Source organism: Loxodonta africana, chromosome 16 (genome assembly GCF_030014295.1).
Source record: "Loxodonta africana isolate mLoxAfr1 chromosome 16, mLoxAfr1.hap2, whole genome shotgun sequence".
NCBI lineage: Eukaryota > Metazoa > Chordata > Mammalia > Proboscidea > Elephantidae > Loxodonta > Loxodonta africana.
Window position 1 is genome coordinate 1,509,819 of NC_087357.1, and position 16,106 is coordinate 1,525,924.

At 38.8% G+C, this 16,106-nt stretch overlaps 1 protein-coding gene across 1 annotated transcript; it reads left to right on the plus strand.

Annotated features, from left to right (window-relative positions):
* Window positions 1-4,518: 4,518 nt before the first annotated feature.
* LOC111748878 (olfactory receptor 2G2-like) lies at window positions 4,519-7,409 on the plus strand. Its single transcript, XM_064269094.1, is given in 2 exon segments — window positions 4,519-6,850; window positions 6,852-7,409. Coding segments are annotated over 2 exon segments (1,050 nt in total). The 5' UTR covers window positions 4,519-6,260; the 3' UTR covers window positions 7,312-7,409.
* The last annotated feature ends 8,697 nt before the right edge of the window (window positions 7,410-16,106 follow it).

Sequence of the window (16,106 nt, forward strand, 5' to 3'; positions counted from 1 at the left end):
TAAAGTTAGTGGTGTGAATGCTGGTGCTTAGAGAAGAGGGTTTTGATCTCTCTGTGCATGTGTTTTTATTAAATTGAAATGCATCAGGCACACAATACGTGCACTCTGTTATATAGACTTATGAGCATTCTATAGTTTTAAGACTGTCTGTTTAATAGCTACTTTCTATTTCCTATTCTTTCTGATAACATGGTTAGGTTTAAAGGGGAAGTATGGAACTATTGTATTCATCTACTAATATTTACATCTTCTTAAATAAGGCTTTTTTAGAATTTATGCAAAATTTTTCCATATTCATTAATGTATGCAGTTTGTAGTGAGTAATGGGGATGTGTGACATGGTCAAACCTTGCTGTTTTTTAAATGAGTTCAAGTTCCATGGTGTCTATAAGTAGAACTAATTACTTTTTGTGTTCTCTAAATGCACCTTTGAAAGATGCATGGAGGCTGTGAGTCTGCTCATAAATGTTCACTGTGAAGACTTGAAAGATTTAGAATGAAGCGGCAGATGATCCAAGGCAGAAGTTGTTCATCATGGGAATACAAACCCACAGAGAGCTTGGGTCTCAACAGAAAGAGCATTGTTCAGGGTATGGAGCTGCATGATATTTATGGAAAGAAAATTAATTTGAAAAGAAAACATTTTCTCAGAAACAAAATCTGTGAAGCTCCCCACTGGGAGACAGTACGGGGAAAAGCATAAGGTAATCAGGATATTGCAGGATGTTTTCATTTTTGTCATTACAAGGTTGTGGTGGAGTTCATCAAAATCAAGTGGAGGACAATGCGTATCTATGTCTCCTACTTGCCACATACACAAATCCCTACTGACATTAATGTTATTAATGAAGCCACATGCAAACAGGGGGTGGAGCCACACATGTTTGAGGGAGCCAGTTTGGTGGAAGATCAGAAATTTGAGAGAGGTTTGTGCAGAAGGTCAGGGATTAGATCTCAAAATATGGATTTGGGTTTAAACACAGGGACTTTTACTAATTATCTTGAACACTTCCTAGGAAAGAGAAGAAATGTTTTTATTTTGCATCGATGTATGGTAGTAATTCTTCCACCACTATTGCTTGTTCTATTTGAGGCATCACTAAACACCCTTGAAGAGTACATGGTAGAGCTCCTTCTCCTGGCGATTTTTGTAAAGAAGTAGGGATTATTGGTAATTGCAGTTTCTGGTTCTTTGATTAGCGTCCCTGCATCCTTTCTGCTATCCTATACAGAAGCAATAAAATGGGTGCAATGAGGAGTTAACAAACAAAGTTAGCACTGGAATAAGAATAGGAGATCAGATCATATTTTATCTTAGAGTTGAAAATAATGACTGTCCATAATATATGATTATCTTGTTTAAGTGATTTTACTTAATAAAATTGAAATTTGTGGACCTGCAAAGACCTGAAGAAAAGAAAATAGAATTTATCAAGGAAATGTCAGACCTATTGCTATAGTTATCTCAGATGTTCTTTTGCACAGAAACAGGAGACTTTAATATTACAGAGAATTTTGTTCAGTGGTATTCAAATTAATTAAATATGATAGGATCATTAGAGAGGAAAAGGTGAAGGTATTTCTGTTGAAATCCAAAACAATTATTGTAAAATTTAATCCAAATATGAAGTAAGTGAGTTAAACATTTGGCAGTGGAAATAAGTAAATATTAATTATTACGACCAGAAGTCAGGTTCAAAATGATTTGTTATGTTCCTTCTTTATTCTCAAATTTCATGATCATGTCAACAATCTACTAGTTAACTACAGCTGAGTTAGTCTCTCTTGGGAAAACAAAAGATGTATAAAATGATGGACATAGCTCATTATTTTTGAGATGCTATTGTGCACTGAACACTCTAAGAACTCAAAAAAAAAAATAACTAAGGACTGTAAAATCACTTCAGATATGCCCCTAGTCTCAGGAACCTCGTATGCTATTATGAACTTCATCAAATTGATATATATACACACACACACATGTGTATTGTTGTTGCTGTTAGTTGCCATCAAGTTGATTCTGATTCATGGTACCCCATGAGTTCAGAGTAGAACTGCACAGCACAGGGTTTTCAAGACTTTTACCTTTTGAAAGTAGATGACCAGGGCTTACTTCTGAGGTGCCTATGGGTGAGTTTGAACCACCAACCTTTCACTTAGTAGTTGAGCACTTAACCATTTGTGCCACCCAGTGACTCTTTTCATGTAAATACAGATACAGATATAGGTACAGATACAGATATAGTCCTAGTGGTGCAGTAATTAACAGCTACAGCTGTTAACCAAAAGGTCAGCAGTTTGAGTCTACCAGCCACTCCTTGGAAACCTTATGGGGCAGTTCTACTCTGTCCTACAGGGTCACAATGAGTCAAATTCAACTCAATGGTGAGTTTTTTTTTTTTAATTTTCTTATATCTATATACACAAAATGAGAAGAAACAGCTGCAAACATCCATTGATAATCAGAGCATGGAATGTACAAAGTATGAATCTAGGAAAATTAGAAATCATCAAAAGTGAAATGGAACACATAAACACCGATATCCTAGGCATTAGTGAACTAAAATGGACTCGTATTGGCCATTTTGAATCGGACAATCATATAGACTACTATGCTGGAAATGACAACTTGAAGAGGAATGGCGTTGCATTTATCGTCTAAAAGAACATTTCAAGATCTATCCTGAACTACAATGCTGTCAGTGATAGGATAATATCCACATTCCTACAAGGAAGACCAGTTAATACGAATATTATTCAAATATACGCACCAACCTATAGGGCCAAAGATGAAGAAATAGAAGACTTTTATCAGCTGTTGCAGTCTGAAATTGATCAAACATATAGCCAAGATACATAGATAATTACTGGAGATTTTAATGCGAAAGCTGGAAAAAAAGAAGGATCAGTAGTTGGAAAATATGGCCCTGGTGATAGAAACAATGCCAGAGATCGAATGATAGAATTTAGCAAGACCAACGACTTCTTCATTGCAAGTACCTTCTTTCACCAACATAAACAGCAACTATACACATGGACCTCGCCAGATGGAACACACAGAAATCAAATTGACTATATCTGTGGAAAGAGATGATGGAAAAGCTCAAAATCATCAGTCAGAACAAGGCCAAGTGCCGACCGTGGAGCAGACCATCAATTGCTCATAAGCAAGTTCAAGCTGAAACTGAAGAAAATCAGAACAAGTCCACGAGAGCCAAAATATGACCTTGAGTATACCCCACCTGAACTTAGAGACCATCTGAAGAATAGATTTGATGCATTGAACACTGGTGACCGAGAACTGGATGATTTGTGCAAGGACATCAAGGACATCATACATGAAGAAAGCAAGAGGTCACTGAAAAGACAAGAAAGAAAGAAAAGACCAATGTGGATGTCAGAGGAGACTCTGAAAATTGCTCTCGAACGTCGAGCAGCTAAAGCAAAAGGAAGAATTGATAAAGTAAAAGAACTGAACAGAAGATTTCAGAGTAAAGCAAAGAGCTGGAAATGGAAAACCAAAAGGGAAGAACACACTTGGTGTTTCTCATGCTGAAAGAAGTGAAGAAAAAATTCAAGCCTTGAGCTGCAATAGTGAAGGATTCTATGGGGAAAATATTAAATGACGCAGGTGGCATCAAAAGAAAATGGAAGGAATACACAGAGTCATTATACCAAAAAGAATTAGTCAATGTTCAACCATTTCAAGAGGTAGCATATGATCAGGAACCGATGGTACTGAAGGAAGAAGTCCAAGATGCTCTGAAGACATTGGCTAAAAACAAGGCTCCAGGAACTGATGGAATATCAATTGAGATGTTTCAACAAACAGATGCAGCGCTGGACGTGTTCACTCGTCTATGCCAAGAAATATGGAAGACAGTTTCCTGGTCAACTGACTGGAAGAGATTCATATTTATGCCTATTCCCAAGAAAGGTGATCCAACCAAATGTGGAAATTATAGAACAATATCATCAATATATAATAATATCATAACAATATCATTAATAACAATAATTAATAACAATATCATTAATATATAATAATTTTATCATTAATATCACACACAAGCAAAATTTTGCTGAAGATCTTTCAAAACTGGCTGCAGCAGTATATATCAACAGGGAACTGCCAGAAATTCAGGTCGGTTTCAGAAGAGGACGTGGAACCAGGGATATCATTGCTGATGTCAGATGGATCCTGGCTGAAAACAGAGAATACACGAAGGATGGTTACCTGTGTTTTACTGACTATGCAAAGGCATTTGACTGTGTGGATCGTAACAAACTATGGATGACATTGCGAAGAGTGGGAATTCCGGAACACTTAATTGTGCTCATGAGGAACCTTTACATAGATCAAGAGGCAGTTGTTCGGACAGAACAAGAGGATACTGATTGGTTTAAAGTCAGGAAAGGTGTGCGTCAGGGTTGTATTCTTTGACCATACCTGTTCAATCTGTATGCTGAGCAAATAATCCAAGAAGCTGGACTATATGAAGAAGAATGGGCCGACAGGATTGGAGGAAGACTCATTAACAACCTGTGTTATGCAGATGACACAACCCTGCTTGCTGAAAGTGAAGAAGACTTGAATAAGACGACAGCCTTCAGTATGGATTGCACCTCAACATAAAGAAAACAAAAATCCTCACAACTGGACCAATGAGCAACATCATGATTAAAGGAGAAAAGACTGAAGTTGTCAAGGATTTCATTTTACTTGGGTCAACAATAAAGAGCCATGGAAGCTGCAGTCAAGAAATCAAAAGATGCATTGCATTGGGTAAATCTGCTGCAAAGGACCTCTTTAAAGTGTTGAAAAGCAAGGTCGTCACCTTGAAGACTAAGGTGCGTCTGACTCAAGCCATGGTATTTTCAATCTCATCATATGCATGTGAAAGCTGGACAATGAATAAGGAAGACTAAAGAAGCCTTTGAACTGTGGTGTTGGTGAAGAATATTGAATATACCATGGACTGCCAGAAGAAGGAATAAATCTGTCTTGGAAGAAGTACAACCAGAATGCTCCTTAGAAGCAAGGATGGCGAGACTGCGTCTTACATACTTTGGGCATGTTGTAAGGAGGGATGAATCCCCAGAGAAGGACGTCATGCTTGGCGGAGTACAGGGTCAGCAGAAAAGATGAAGACCCTCAACGAAGTGGATTGACGCAGTGGCTGCAACAGTGGGGTCAAGCACAACAAAGATTGTAAGGATGGCGCAGGACCAGGCAATGTTTCATTCTGTTGTATATAGGGTCGCTGTGAGTCGGAACCGACTCGAAGGCACCTAACAACAACAACATATACACATACCCGTTCTTTATCAAGCTTTCTATATAGTTAAAAGGAAAGGTTATTGGAGTGTATGATAGTAAAAGACATTTTTCTGAGGGATTGATGAAAGCTCCTTGGTAGTACTGGGGTTGAAGAAGGCTGGCCTTTTTATAATGCAGACATTTTTCTGAGATATGCAGATATTTTTCTGAGCGGTGTTCTTTCATAAAGAAAATATGGTGTCCTCATGTGTAAATAAAATACCCCTTTACTTGCTTGCTTTCACTAATGGCAGCCAAATTTTGCTTTCACACTATTAGCTGATGGTTAAAATGCAAATGATGTCAGGAAAAAAATTCTAATATCACAGGGAAAATAAGACATTTCCAAAGGTCTGTTTTTTTGAGCCAAGGGTATCTTGGGTCACAAAAAAAAGAAGCACGAAAAGACCAAAAGCAAACAAAGAAACAATGGTTAAGGAAGATGAAAGCTATAGAGTATGTAGCATTAGCTGGGGCATATGATCAGAAGAAATGAATTCAACTGTTAACTTCAACCCTTAGTAAGTATACACCTTTGAATATGTCACATAAGCTCTCAGGAGATGATTTTAATTATTGCCAACCATACCAAATACATTTCAATCATGCTATCTTCTAACTAATTTCAACTCTTTTAGGGGCAATGAGAAATACCTTTCTTTTAACTGAAATTCAAAATTGCTTCCATAAAATATAATCTTTCAGTTTTTAGTTGGAATTATTTGAGTTTTCCCTTTCCTGTATCTAGAATGACATATTATTGTAAAGGGTTAACTTTGGTGGAGTTGGAAGAAAGTGATGGTCTAAGTGGTTTCCTACAGCAGATGATGTTGTTTATTAATATGTCCACTCTTCTCTGTTTTGGAGAGCATTACAGGAGAGCTAAGAGGTGAGGAAAGTGTGCATTTACTTGGCATGCACACGTTAGGAAAATGGATAGATGACACTTGCTAGATGTAAGGACATAAACTTCTACACTTTTAACATACCATACATTTTGGGAGGTGACATTGCCACTCATGTAACATTCCATACTTTACAAATGGGTATACTGAGGAATAACAATGAGAGCAACTTAACAGGCTTCATCCTTTTGAGATTTTCGGATCATCCTCAATTACGGAAGATTCTATTTGTGGTCATCTTGATATTGTATTTGCTAACCATCTTTGGCAACACCGCCATTATCCTGGTGTCTCACCTGGAACCCAAGCTTCACACACGCATGTATTTCTTCCTTTCTCATCTCTCCTTCCTGGACTTTTGCTTCACAAGTAGTGTTATCCCCCAGCTCCTGGTAAACTTGTGGTCTCCCATGCAAATCATTACCTATGGCGGCTGTGTGGTTCAATTCTATGTCTCCCTTGGGCTGGGATCCACTGAGTGTGTCCTTCTGGTGGTAATGTCCTATGATTGCTATGTTGCCATCTGTCATCCCCTCCATTACACTGTCTTGATGAATTCCCATCTGTGCATGAAGCTGGCCTCTATGGCATGGTTCAGTGGGTTGGTCACCACCCTGGTACACTCTCACTCTGCAGCTGCCCTTCTGTGCACATCGTCAAATTGACCATTTTTTCTGTGAGGTGCCTGTGCTCATGATGTTGGCCTGTGTAGACACCACATTCAGTGAGGCTGAGCTTTTCGTGGGAAGTATCCTGTTCCTTATAGTGCCTGTCTCATTCATCATGGTTTCCTATGACTACATTGCTCAAGCAGTTTTGAGGATCAAGTCAGCTACTGGCCGACAGAAAGCATTTGGGTCCTGTTCCTCCAACCATGTGGTGGTCATCATCTTCTATGGGACCATCATTTTCATGTATCTGCAGCCAGCAAAGAGCAGATCCAAGGATCAAGGAAAATTTGTTTCTCTCTTATACACTGTTTTAGCCCCCATGCTTAACCCTCTTGTTTATACTCTGAGAAATAAAGAGGTTAAAGGGGCTCTGAAGAGAGTTCTAAAGAAGGTTCTGCAAATCAATTTTACATGATTATCAAAAAATTCTTAAAAGAGTTACTGTGATGAAAAGCTTTTAAACGGAGCCTATCGGAGATATTTTCTTTGGATTAATTAAACCAAAACCCAAACCCAGTGCTGTCGAGTCGATTCTGACTCATAGCAACCCTATAGGACAGTGTAGAACTGCCCCACAGAGTTCCCAAGGAGCACCTGGCGGATTTGAACTGCCGTCCCTTTGGTTAGCAGCTGTAGCACTTAACCACTACGCCACCAGGGTTTCCTTGGATTAATTACAATACTTTATTTAAAATTCTGTAAAATTCTATGAATCTATATGTCTAGTCTTGACTTTGCCCTTACCCAATACTATCATAAAGCAAATCATTGATTTAGCCTGTGCTTCAGTGTCTTCTCTGAAGAATACATTGCTTAGCATATATAAAATTCTTTTTAAATTATAAACTTCACAAAATTAAGCTGAACATGAAAATATTCAAGAAATTCATAATATCACTCAGTCTCTCTTTCCTGTATTTACCAATAATACATTCAGCCTGTCAGCCTTCCAAGAGCTACAGATGTACATGTTACTTACTTGTTACCAAGGATTCTGAGCAGGTTCTAAATTGAATGTATGCATCTTGGAAAAATTGTGAAGCAGAACACTCCACTTACTTAGAACTTTGAAGAGCAGTGTGGAGGTGGAAAAACATAAAATATATATATATATATATATGGACAAAAACCTGAGGATAAAGGTAGCAGATTAAATATGATGGATAAAGCAGGTGGCAAGAGCTTGGTCCTTTGATTGTGTAGTGGAACTAATGAATAAGTCAATTTTTACTTAACATTAAACTCTGTTTCCTATGAAATTCACAGCTGTAGAATTTTCTATGGCCTAAAGACAAAATTAGTAACATTTATTGTGTCACTATGAGTCAGAATCTACTTGATGGCACAGGGGTTTTTTTTTTTTTTTTTTTTTTTTGGTTTTATTGTTGTAACCGTAACACTGCTTTTTTTTTTTTTTAATACTTTTGAATTTTTTATTCTATATTATATTATGGTGACAATTTGCACAGCAAGAACAGCACTATTTCAGCAATTTCTACATGTATGATTCAGTGACATTGATAACATTCTTCAAGTTGTATAATTCTTGCTATTCTTTTCAAAATTATTCCACCAACATTAACATAACCTTATTGCCCATAAGGTTCTCAATGAACCTTTCAAAATCCTGCAGGCAATTTGATTTTACATGGGTAATTCTTTAAAAGAGCACAAGGTTCAAGGCGGACATACTTTACTACTTAAGCTAAACTATTGTTTGGTTCAAAGAAAACTTCAGAGGATAGTCTTGGTTTCAGATTTAAAGTTTAAAGATCATCTTAGAGCAATAGTTTTGGGCTTTATCTAGCCTCAGTGGTTCCAGAGAATCTGAATTACATTGAAAATTTCTGAATCTGTTTAATATTTTCCCACAATTGATCAGCATTTTCTACAGGATCTTTGATCAAATCGTTCAGAAACGGAAGTCAGGCATCATTCATTTCTGGTCCCATGGTATAGGAGGCAATTGTTCATGGTGGCAACCAGACACACATTCCAATTCCTGAATTTCCTTCTTCCTCTGCTATTCCAGGTAAATGGAGACCAATTGTTGCTGCTTGGATGGCCATAGAAGCATTTTTTTAAGCTGTGATTTGTCTTAAAGATAACATCTTTATCATACTATTTTCACTATTCGTACTGAAACACTGAGCTTTATTTTTCACAACTGTATCATCCATGGACTTTTTCATCTATAATGGCAGTTCAAACCCATCCTATTGTGTCATGGAAGAGAAGCTCTGACAATGTATCTACTTCCGTAAAGATTACAGCCAAGAAAATCCTATGGAACAGTTCTAATCTGTAACACATGGTGTTGCCCTGAGTCAGAACTGACTAGATGGCACAACAATAGCAACAAATTCCTTTTTTTTTTTAAATGAACTTTGACATCTTGATTCTGGAAATTTTATGTGATGCATAGTATTATACATTCTGTTTTACTTCATTATACCAGGTGTTGAATTGTGTAGTTTATTGTAAACAACAGTTCTCCTTGCTCAACTTACTTACAAAAAAATAAATAAATTATGTTAAATGAGGAAGATTATTGTGGGAGGGTCTCGTAGGTTTAGATCAGTACCCATTTAAAATAAAAAATAAAGAAGTCAGGAAATGAACCATCATTAGTAATCAATTAGATAGACATAATTAGGAACATAATGCACTGGCTGTGTTCTATCCTTTCAGTGTTTGAAGTATTAACCTCCCAATCATTTATTAACCCATTTATCACATTTTTGATGTGCAAGTATTCAATGTCAAGTTGTGTGCAAGTTGTGAAGCATAGTAGTAAATCAAGAAAGAAATGGCATGTGTCCACATTGAATTTATTACCACTGAAAAAGATGGATTTTTTTAGCTATCTGGTGCTACTAGAACAGAAATACCACAAGAGGGTAGCTTTAACGAGCTGAAATGTATTTTCTCACAGTTTAGGAGGATAGAAGTCTGGATTCAGGCTCAGCTCTAGAGGAAGGTGTTTCCTAATTAGCATCCATGCCCTGGAGCAATTAAGCCAATGAACCGTACTATAAGTCAGAGAGAAAAAGAAAGTTTATTAGGAAATGACGCCAACAAAAAGCCCGACAGCAACATTGGCTGTCTTTGTGGAGTCCCCAAAGGCAATTTTATGTTAGAGCTTATATATCGTTTTTGCAAGGGTTACACAGTGTCTTTAGGCACATAGCCCACAGATGGCCGGATGAGTTATACATTATAAGACAATTACAGAAGACTCCTTATCAGACTAAAGATATACATGCTGGACATCTGGACTCTAATCTTTATGTTGGGAGTCACAAGTCACAGGTGGCCAGATGGAACAAAAAAGAGCCGTTAACCAAATTATGCAGAAAGGAGCAGGTAGGCAAAAAAAAAAAAAAACTTATAGGTTATTTAGAGTATCATTGTGGCGTTAGTTATGGAAGCTCTCAATCACTCGTTTTGAAAAGGAGAAAACATGTTGTGACGTTAAGGGCCACAAAGGCTCTGTCTCTATGTGGGCTCGGGCGGGAGAGCCTCGTTCCTTGGTTTCTTGGTGATCTTCAGGTGGTGTGGTATCTATCTTCCCCCATTTTTTTGCTGAATCTGCTCTTTATATCTCAAACCAGATTGACTTAAAACACACCCTACACTAATACTGCCTCATTAATATAACAAAGAAAACTCATTCAAAAATGTTATTGTAACCACAGGTATGGAGGTTAGGATTTACAGCACATATTTTTGAAAGATGCAATTCAGTCCATAACATGGACTCTAAACAAATATAAAATATCATGGAAATGAAGTTGAGATAAGATTCATGAAGGAAAAACTAGAGGGAGTTATCTAATTGAATATCAAGGCGCTAACTGACAGCTTTGAGACTAAAAGGCTTATACCGAGAAGTCTCAAGTAAATAAAGCTAGAGGTACAAGGAGGACCACACAAGAGGGAATGAATATGGAGAGGGAAGAGTTTCCTGGAGAAGACTGTGTTTAAGGAAATGTAGCCAGGTATTAGGTGCAGCTTTAACCTGACTTTCTAAATCTGCACAGAATGGATGTGAATCTCACCAATTACATCATCTGCTGCTTTCTAATGGAACTCAAAAATTTCTACAAATCCCCTGAGGACTTCTATTCTTAAAGTGACTGTGGCCTTGTTCTGGCTCCTTATTAATTCCTTATGAGTTTACAATATTTAAATAAACTTTTATTTTGAGAGGAGATAACTCAGATATGGCAGAGCATGTACTGAGCACACTTGAATCTTCCTGTTGGCTCTCTTTCATCTGCAATCTGCTCCTTTCATATTTTCCCAGGATTGCTACATTCTTTCCCCTGTATTACAGTCATCTCCCTTCTTGTAGTGTTTTGACACCAGCAAACACCCAGAGCTTGGAAGATCCAGTTTATAAGCTGAGAAGGTATTAGAATGTGTTTCCAAATATAAAGAACTTTCTCCTAAGAAGAGTTCTTGTGCCCTGTTCAGATGATAAAATTTCCATTCTTTTTTATAAAAATAAAAATATTGTTACACCAATGTTTGTTGTGAGTCTTCGGGAAATTATCTCATGTTCTTTCAAATTCGTACTAGATAAAATATTTTAGAGTGTGAATATATAGGGTCTACAGCAATTTTTTATCACCATAAACAGTAACTCAGTGGTCCATATGAAACAATCCTCTTTCCTTTTTTCCCTTCCCTCCCACTCTGGTAGCCAATAATAAACCTCCTTTGCCCTCATCAAATCTGTCCCTCCTGTCACTGATGAAGTATGGGCAGTGGGCTGCAGGCTGATTAACCCCCACCCTGGAGCAACCAAAACAAAACAAGCCAAACCTCTAAGTAATTGTTCATAACATTTTCATTTGTAATAGCTCCAAATTGGAGACAATCAAAATCTTCTCAAACAGGTAATGGTTAAGCAAACTCTGATCCATTCATACCCTGTAATACTACTCAGCAATAAACAGGAATGTACTATTGCTGTACACAATAACATGGATGGATGGATGTAAAGGTCAATATCCTGAGGGGGAAAAAAATCCCAAAAGTCAGATACTCTATGATTCCATTTATATAACATTCTTAACGTTACAAAAATATAGAAATGAAGAAACAATTTTAGGTTATCATGGATTTTTAAGGCTTTAAAATGGTGGGGGCAGTGGACTCAGTATGTTTATACAGGGATAGCAAGAGGGAGATCTTTGTGATGATGAAGGAGTTCCGTATCTTGATTTTGGTAGTGGTTCACAGAATTAATGTGATTAAATGATATCGAACTATACATACCCTTCACAAAAAATTCTTCGTTTGAGATTTTACAATAGTTATGTAAGATGTAGTAAACGGGGGCGGGGGCCTGTGAGAACATTACATGGGACCTCTCAGTATCACCATTGTAACTTTCTGAAAATCCGTAACTCATAGGAACCTTGGTGGTATAGTGATGAAATGCTCAGCTGCTAATCAAAAGGAAGAGAGTTCTAACCCACAAGCTGTTCTGCTGGCGAAAGATGTGACAGTCTGCTTCCTGAAAGGTTATACCTTTGGAAATCACATGGGGCAGTTCTACTTTGTGCTGTAAGATCTTCATACACTGCTCTTGGGATTGTATTCTGCTTAATCACTGAAAGCTAGCGTGACCTCCCTTACTTTTGAGAGCTTCAACATAGCTTTCCTACAAATCCTGAATTTCTGAATTTCCTGGGAGATATAAGAACGTTCCCTGAACCTCTGCTGTTCTAGACTTTCAAATGTTTTGTTTTTTGGTCTCTATTTCTCTGTATTCAATCCCTTTCTGTCTGTAATATCTACACTGGTTTTAGTTTTCCTGATATAACCATAACTGAGAAAATATGTATCAAAAAAGGACAAGAGGAGGTGGGGCCAAGATGGCGGACTCGGTAGACGCTACCTCGGATCCCTCTTGCAACAAAGACTTGGAAAAACAAGTGAATCGATCACATACATAACAATCTACGAACCCTGAACAACAAATACAGATTTAGAGATGGAGAACGAACAAATACAGGGAAGCAGCGACTGTTTTCGGAGCCTGGAGCCAGCGTCCCAGTCAGGTAACCTTGGCGCTGGGCTTAGGACTGGGCACAGGGGAGCTGATCACAACATCTGTGAAGGCACAAACAAGGGGCACAGCCCTACCTCCCTGAACTGACCCCGGGAGGGGGCCCAGCCAGTCCACGTGGGCGGCGTGGCGACGCGGCTGGTGGGACAAGAAGTCCCCGGGAGGCAGCGGCTGATTTTGGAGCCAGGAGTGCAGTGTCCCAGCTGGGGAACGTTGGCGCTGGGCATCTGACTGGGTGCTGTCACCGTGCAAGCACGGGGCGCAGCCCTACTCCCCTGAACTGACCCCGGGAGGCGGCCCAGCCAGTCCACGTGGGCGGCGTGGTGACGTGGCTGAGGGACGAGAATTCTCTGGGAGGCAGCGACTGATTTTGGAGCCGGGAGTGCAGTGTCCCAGCAGAGGAACCTTGACGCTGGGCTTTGGACTGGCAGCGGAGGATCTGACTGCGGCTTCAGTGGGCCAGACCCTCGGGGGCAATCTCCACACAGCCAGCCCACATAGGCGACACGCCCCTCGGGAATCTCAGATAAAATAGTCATTCCAAGCAAGACAAGCAACTTTGGCAATATTCCGAGGTGCTACTCTCCTATCTCTCTGAACCCTCCCCCACCCTTCCCAGGCGGCTTCATTAACATTGAAATTTCCTGAGCCAGAGGGAGAAAGGCTCCGGCTCCGCGGCGGCTTTGCTTCCCCCACGCTTTTTTTTTTTTTTTGGTCTTTTCCTAACCCATTCTTCCAGCCTGAGAGAAGGAAATACAAAAAACCCAGGGACCAAAAATCCAACCCTAATTGGACTAAAAACACAGAACCAGCTACAGTCAAGCATATATGATCCAAATCTCAGACTTCATCCTTACAGGGAACAAGGTGGCGGTTATAATCCAAAGGCAGTTCTGATAGGGATCTGACTGCATTTGTTTTAGCAGATTTTCTGGAAAAACAAGTTTCCCAGGTCTGATATCTCTGCTTATTCAACAGAGCCCTAACTGACCCACAACAGGGAACTGAGGGCTGAAGCTCCCCCCAGACCACCTAGCCTCTTGCCTTAGGAGTCTAAGGAGGGTGACCTCTACCAATCAGTAGAGGTACTTGCATTGGGGGCCTAAGGTACAGCTGCAGTGCCCTCCGACCAAGTTGCTATAGGAATAGAGACACACCTACCTCACTGACACTTGGAGGAAGACTGTCAGCATCCTGCTCCCCCTGGAAGGTGAACCCCAACTGCTAATAGAATCTGGTGCACACAACTATCATCACTACTTCTCGAGGTGGATAGGTGTCAGTGTGCAGCACACACTTGATGACCCAAAATCAGATTCTACTCCAGAATAGTGAATAGACTCTGGCATATATATCTGGCAACAGCCCAAACCAGCTGGTAATAGGTCATAAGTAAGTCAAGGGCTACAACAAACAAGACAGCATAATCTAGTAACCCATCCACGTATATTGAAAGAAAACAAAACAAGATAAGACTCAGTGAGCAAATATAGTATAAATCACTACAATATCTCAGTGAGGGCTCGGAGACAGCAGTCGATATCAAACCACATAAAGAAGCAGGCCATGACTGCTTCTACAACCCCCCAAACAAAAAAATCAAAATCTTTCCCAAATGAAGATACAATCCTGGAATTATCAGAGACAGAATATAAAAAACTAATCTGCAGAATGCTTCAAGGCATCAGAAACAAAATAAGGCAAACTGCAGAAAAAGCCAAGGAACACACTGATAAAACTGTTGAAGAACTCAAAAAGATTATTCAAGAACATAGTGGAAAAATTAATAAGTTGCAAGAATCCGTAGAGAGACAGCATTCAGAAATCCAAAAGATTAACAATAAAATTGCAGAATTAGACAACGCAATAGGAAGTCAGAGGAGCAGACTGGAGCACTTAGAATGCAGACTGCGACATCTGGAAGACCAGGGAATTAACACCAACATAGCTGAAAAAAAATCAGATAAAAGAATTTAAAAAAATGAAGAAACCCTAAGAATCATGTGGGACTCTATCAAGAAGGATAACTTGCGTGTGATTGGAGTCCCAGAACAGGGAGGGAAGACAGAAAACACAGAGAAAATAGTTGAAGATCTGCTGACAGAAAACTTCCCTGACATCATGAAAGATGAAAGGATATCTATCCAAGATGCTCATCGAACCCCATTTGAGATTGATCCAAAAAGAAAAACACCAAGACATGTTATCATCAAACTTGCCAAAACAAAAGATAAAGAGAAAATTTTAAAAGCAGACAGGGAGAAAAGAAAGGTCTCCTTCAAGGGAGAATCAATAAGAATAAGTTCAGACTACTCAGCAGAAACCATGCAGGCAAGAAGCCAATGGGATGACATATACAGAGCAGTGAAGGAGAAGAACTGCCAGCCAAGGATCATATATCCAGCAAAAGTCTCTCTGAAATATGAAGGCGAAATTAAGATATTTACAGATAAACACAAGCTTAGAGAATTTGCAAAAACCAAAGCTACCAGAAATACTAAAGGAAATTGGTCAGAAAACCAATAATATCAGATACCAGCACAACACAAGGTCACAAAACAGAACATCCTGATATCAGCTCAAATAGGGAAATCACAAAAACATATTAAGATTAATTGAAAAAAAGTGCTCATAACAGGGAATCATTGAAGTCAATATGTAAAAGATCACAATAATCAAAAAGAGGGACTAAATACAGGAGGCATAGAACTGCCATATGGAGAGTGATACTAGGCGATATAGAACAATACAAGTTAGGTTTTTACTTAGAAAAATAGGGGTAAATGTTAAGGTAACCACAAAGAGGTATAACAACTCCAGAACTCAAGATAAAAGCCAAGAAAAACGTAACGACTCAACAAACATAAAGTCAAACACTATGAAAATGAGGATCTCACAATTTACTAAGAAAAACGTCTCAGCACAAAAAAGTATGTGGAAAAATGAAATGGTCAACAACACACATAAAAAGGCATCAAAATGACAACACTAAACACTTATTTATCTATAACTACACTGAATGTAAATGGACTAAATGCACCAATAAAGACACAGAGAGTCTCGGACTGGATAAAGAAACATGATCCATCTATATGCTGCTTACAAGAGACACACCTTAGACTTAGAGA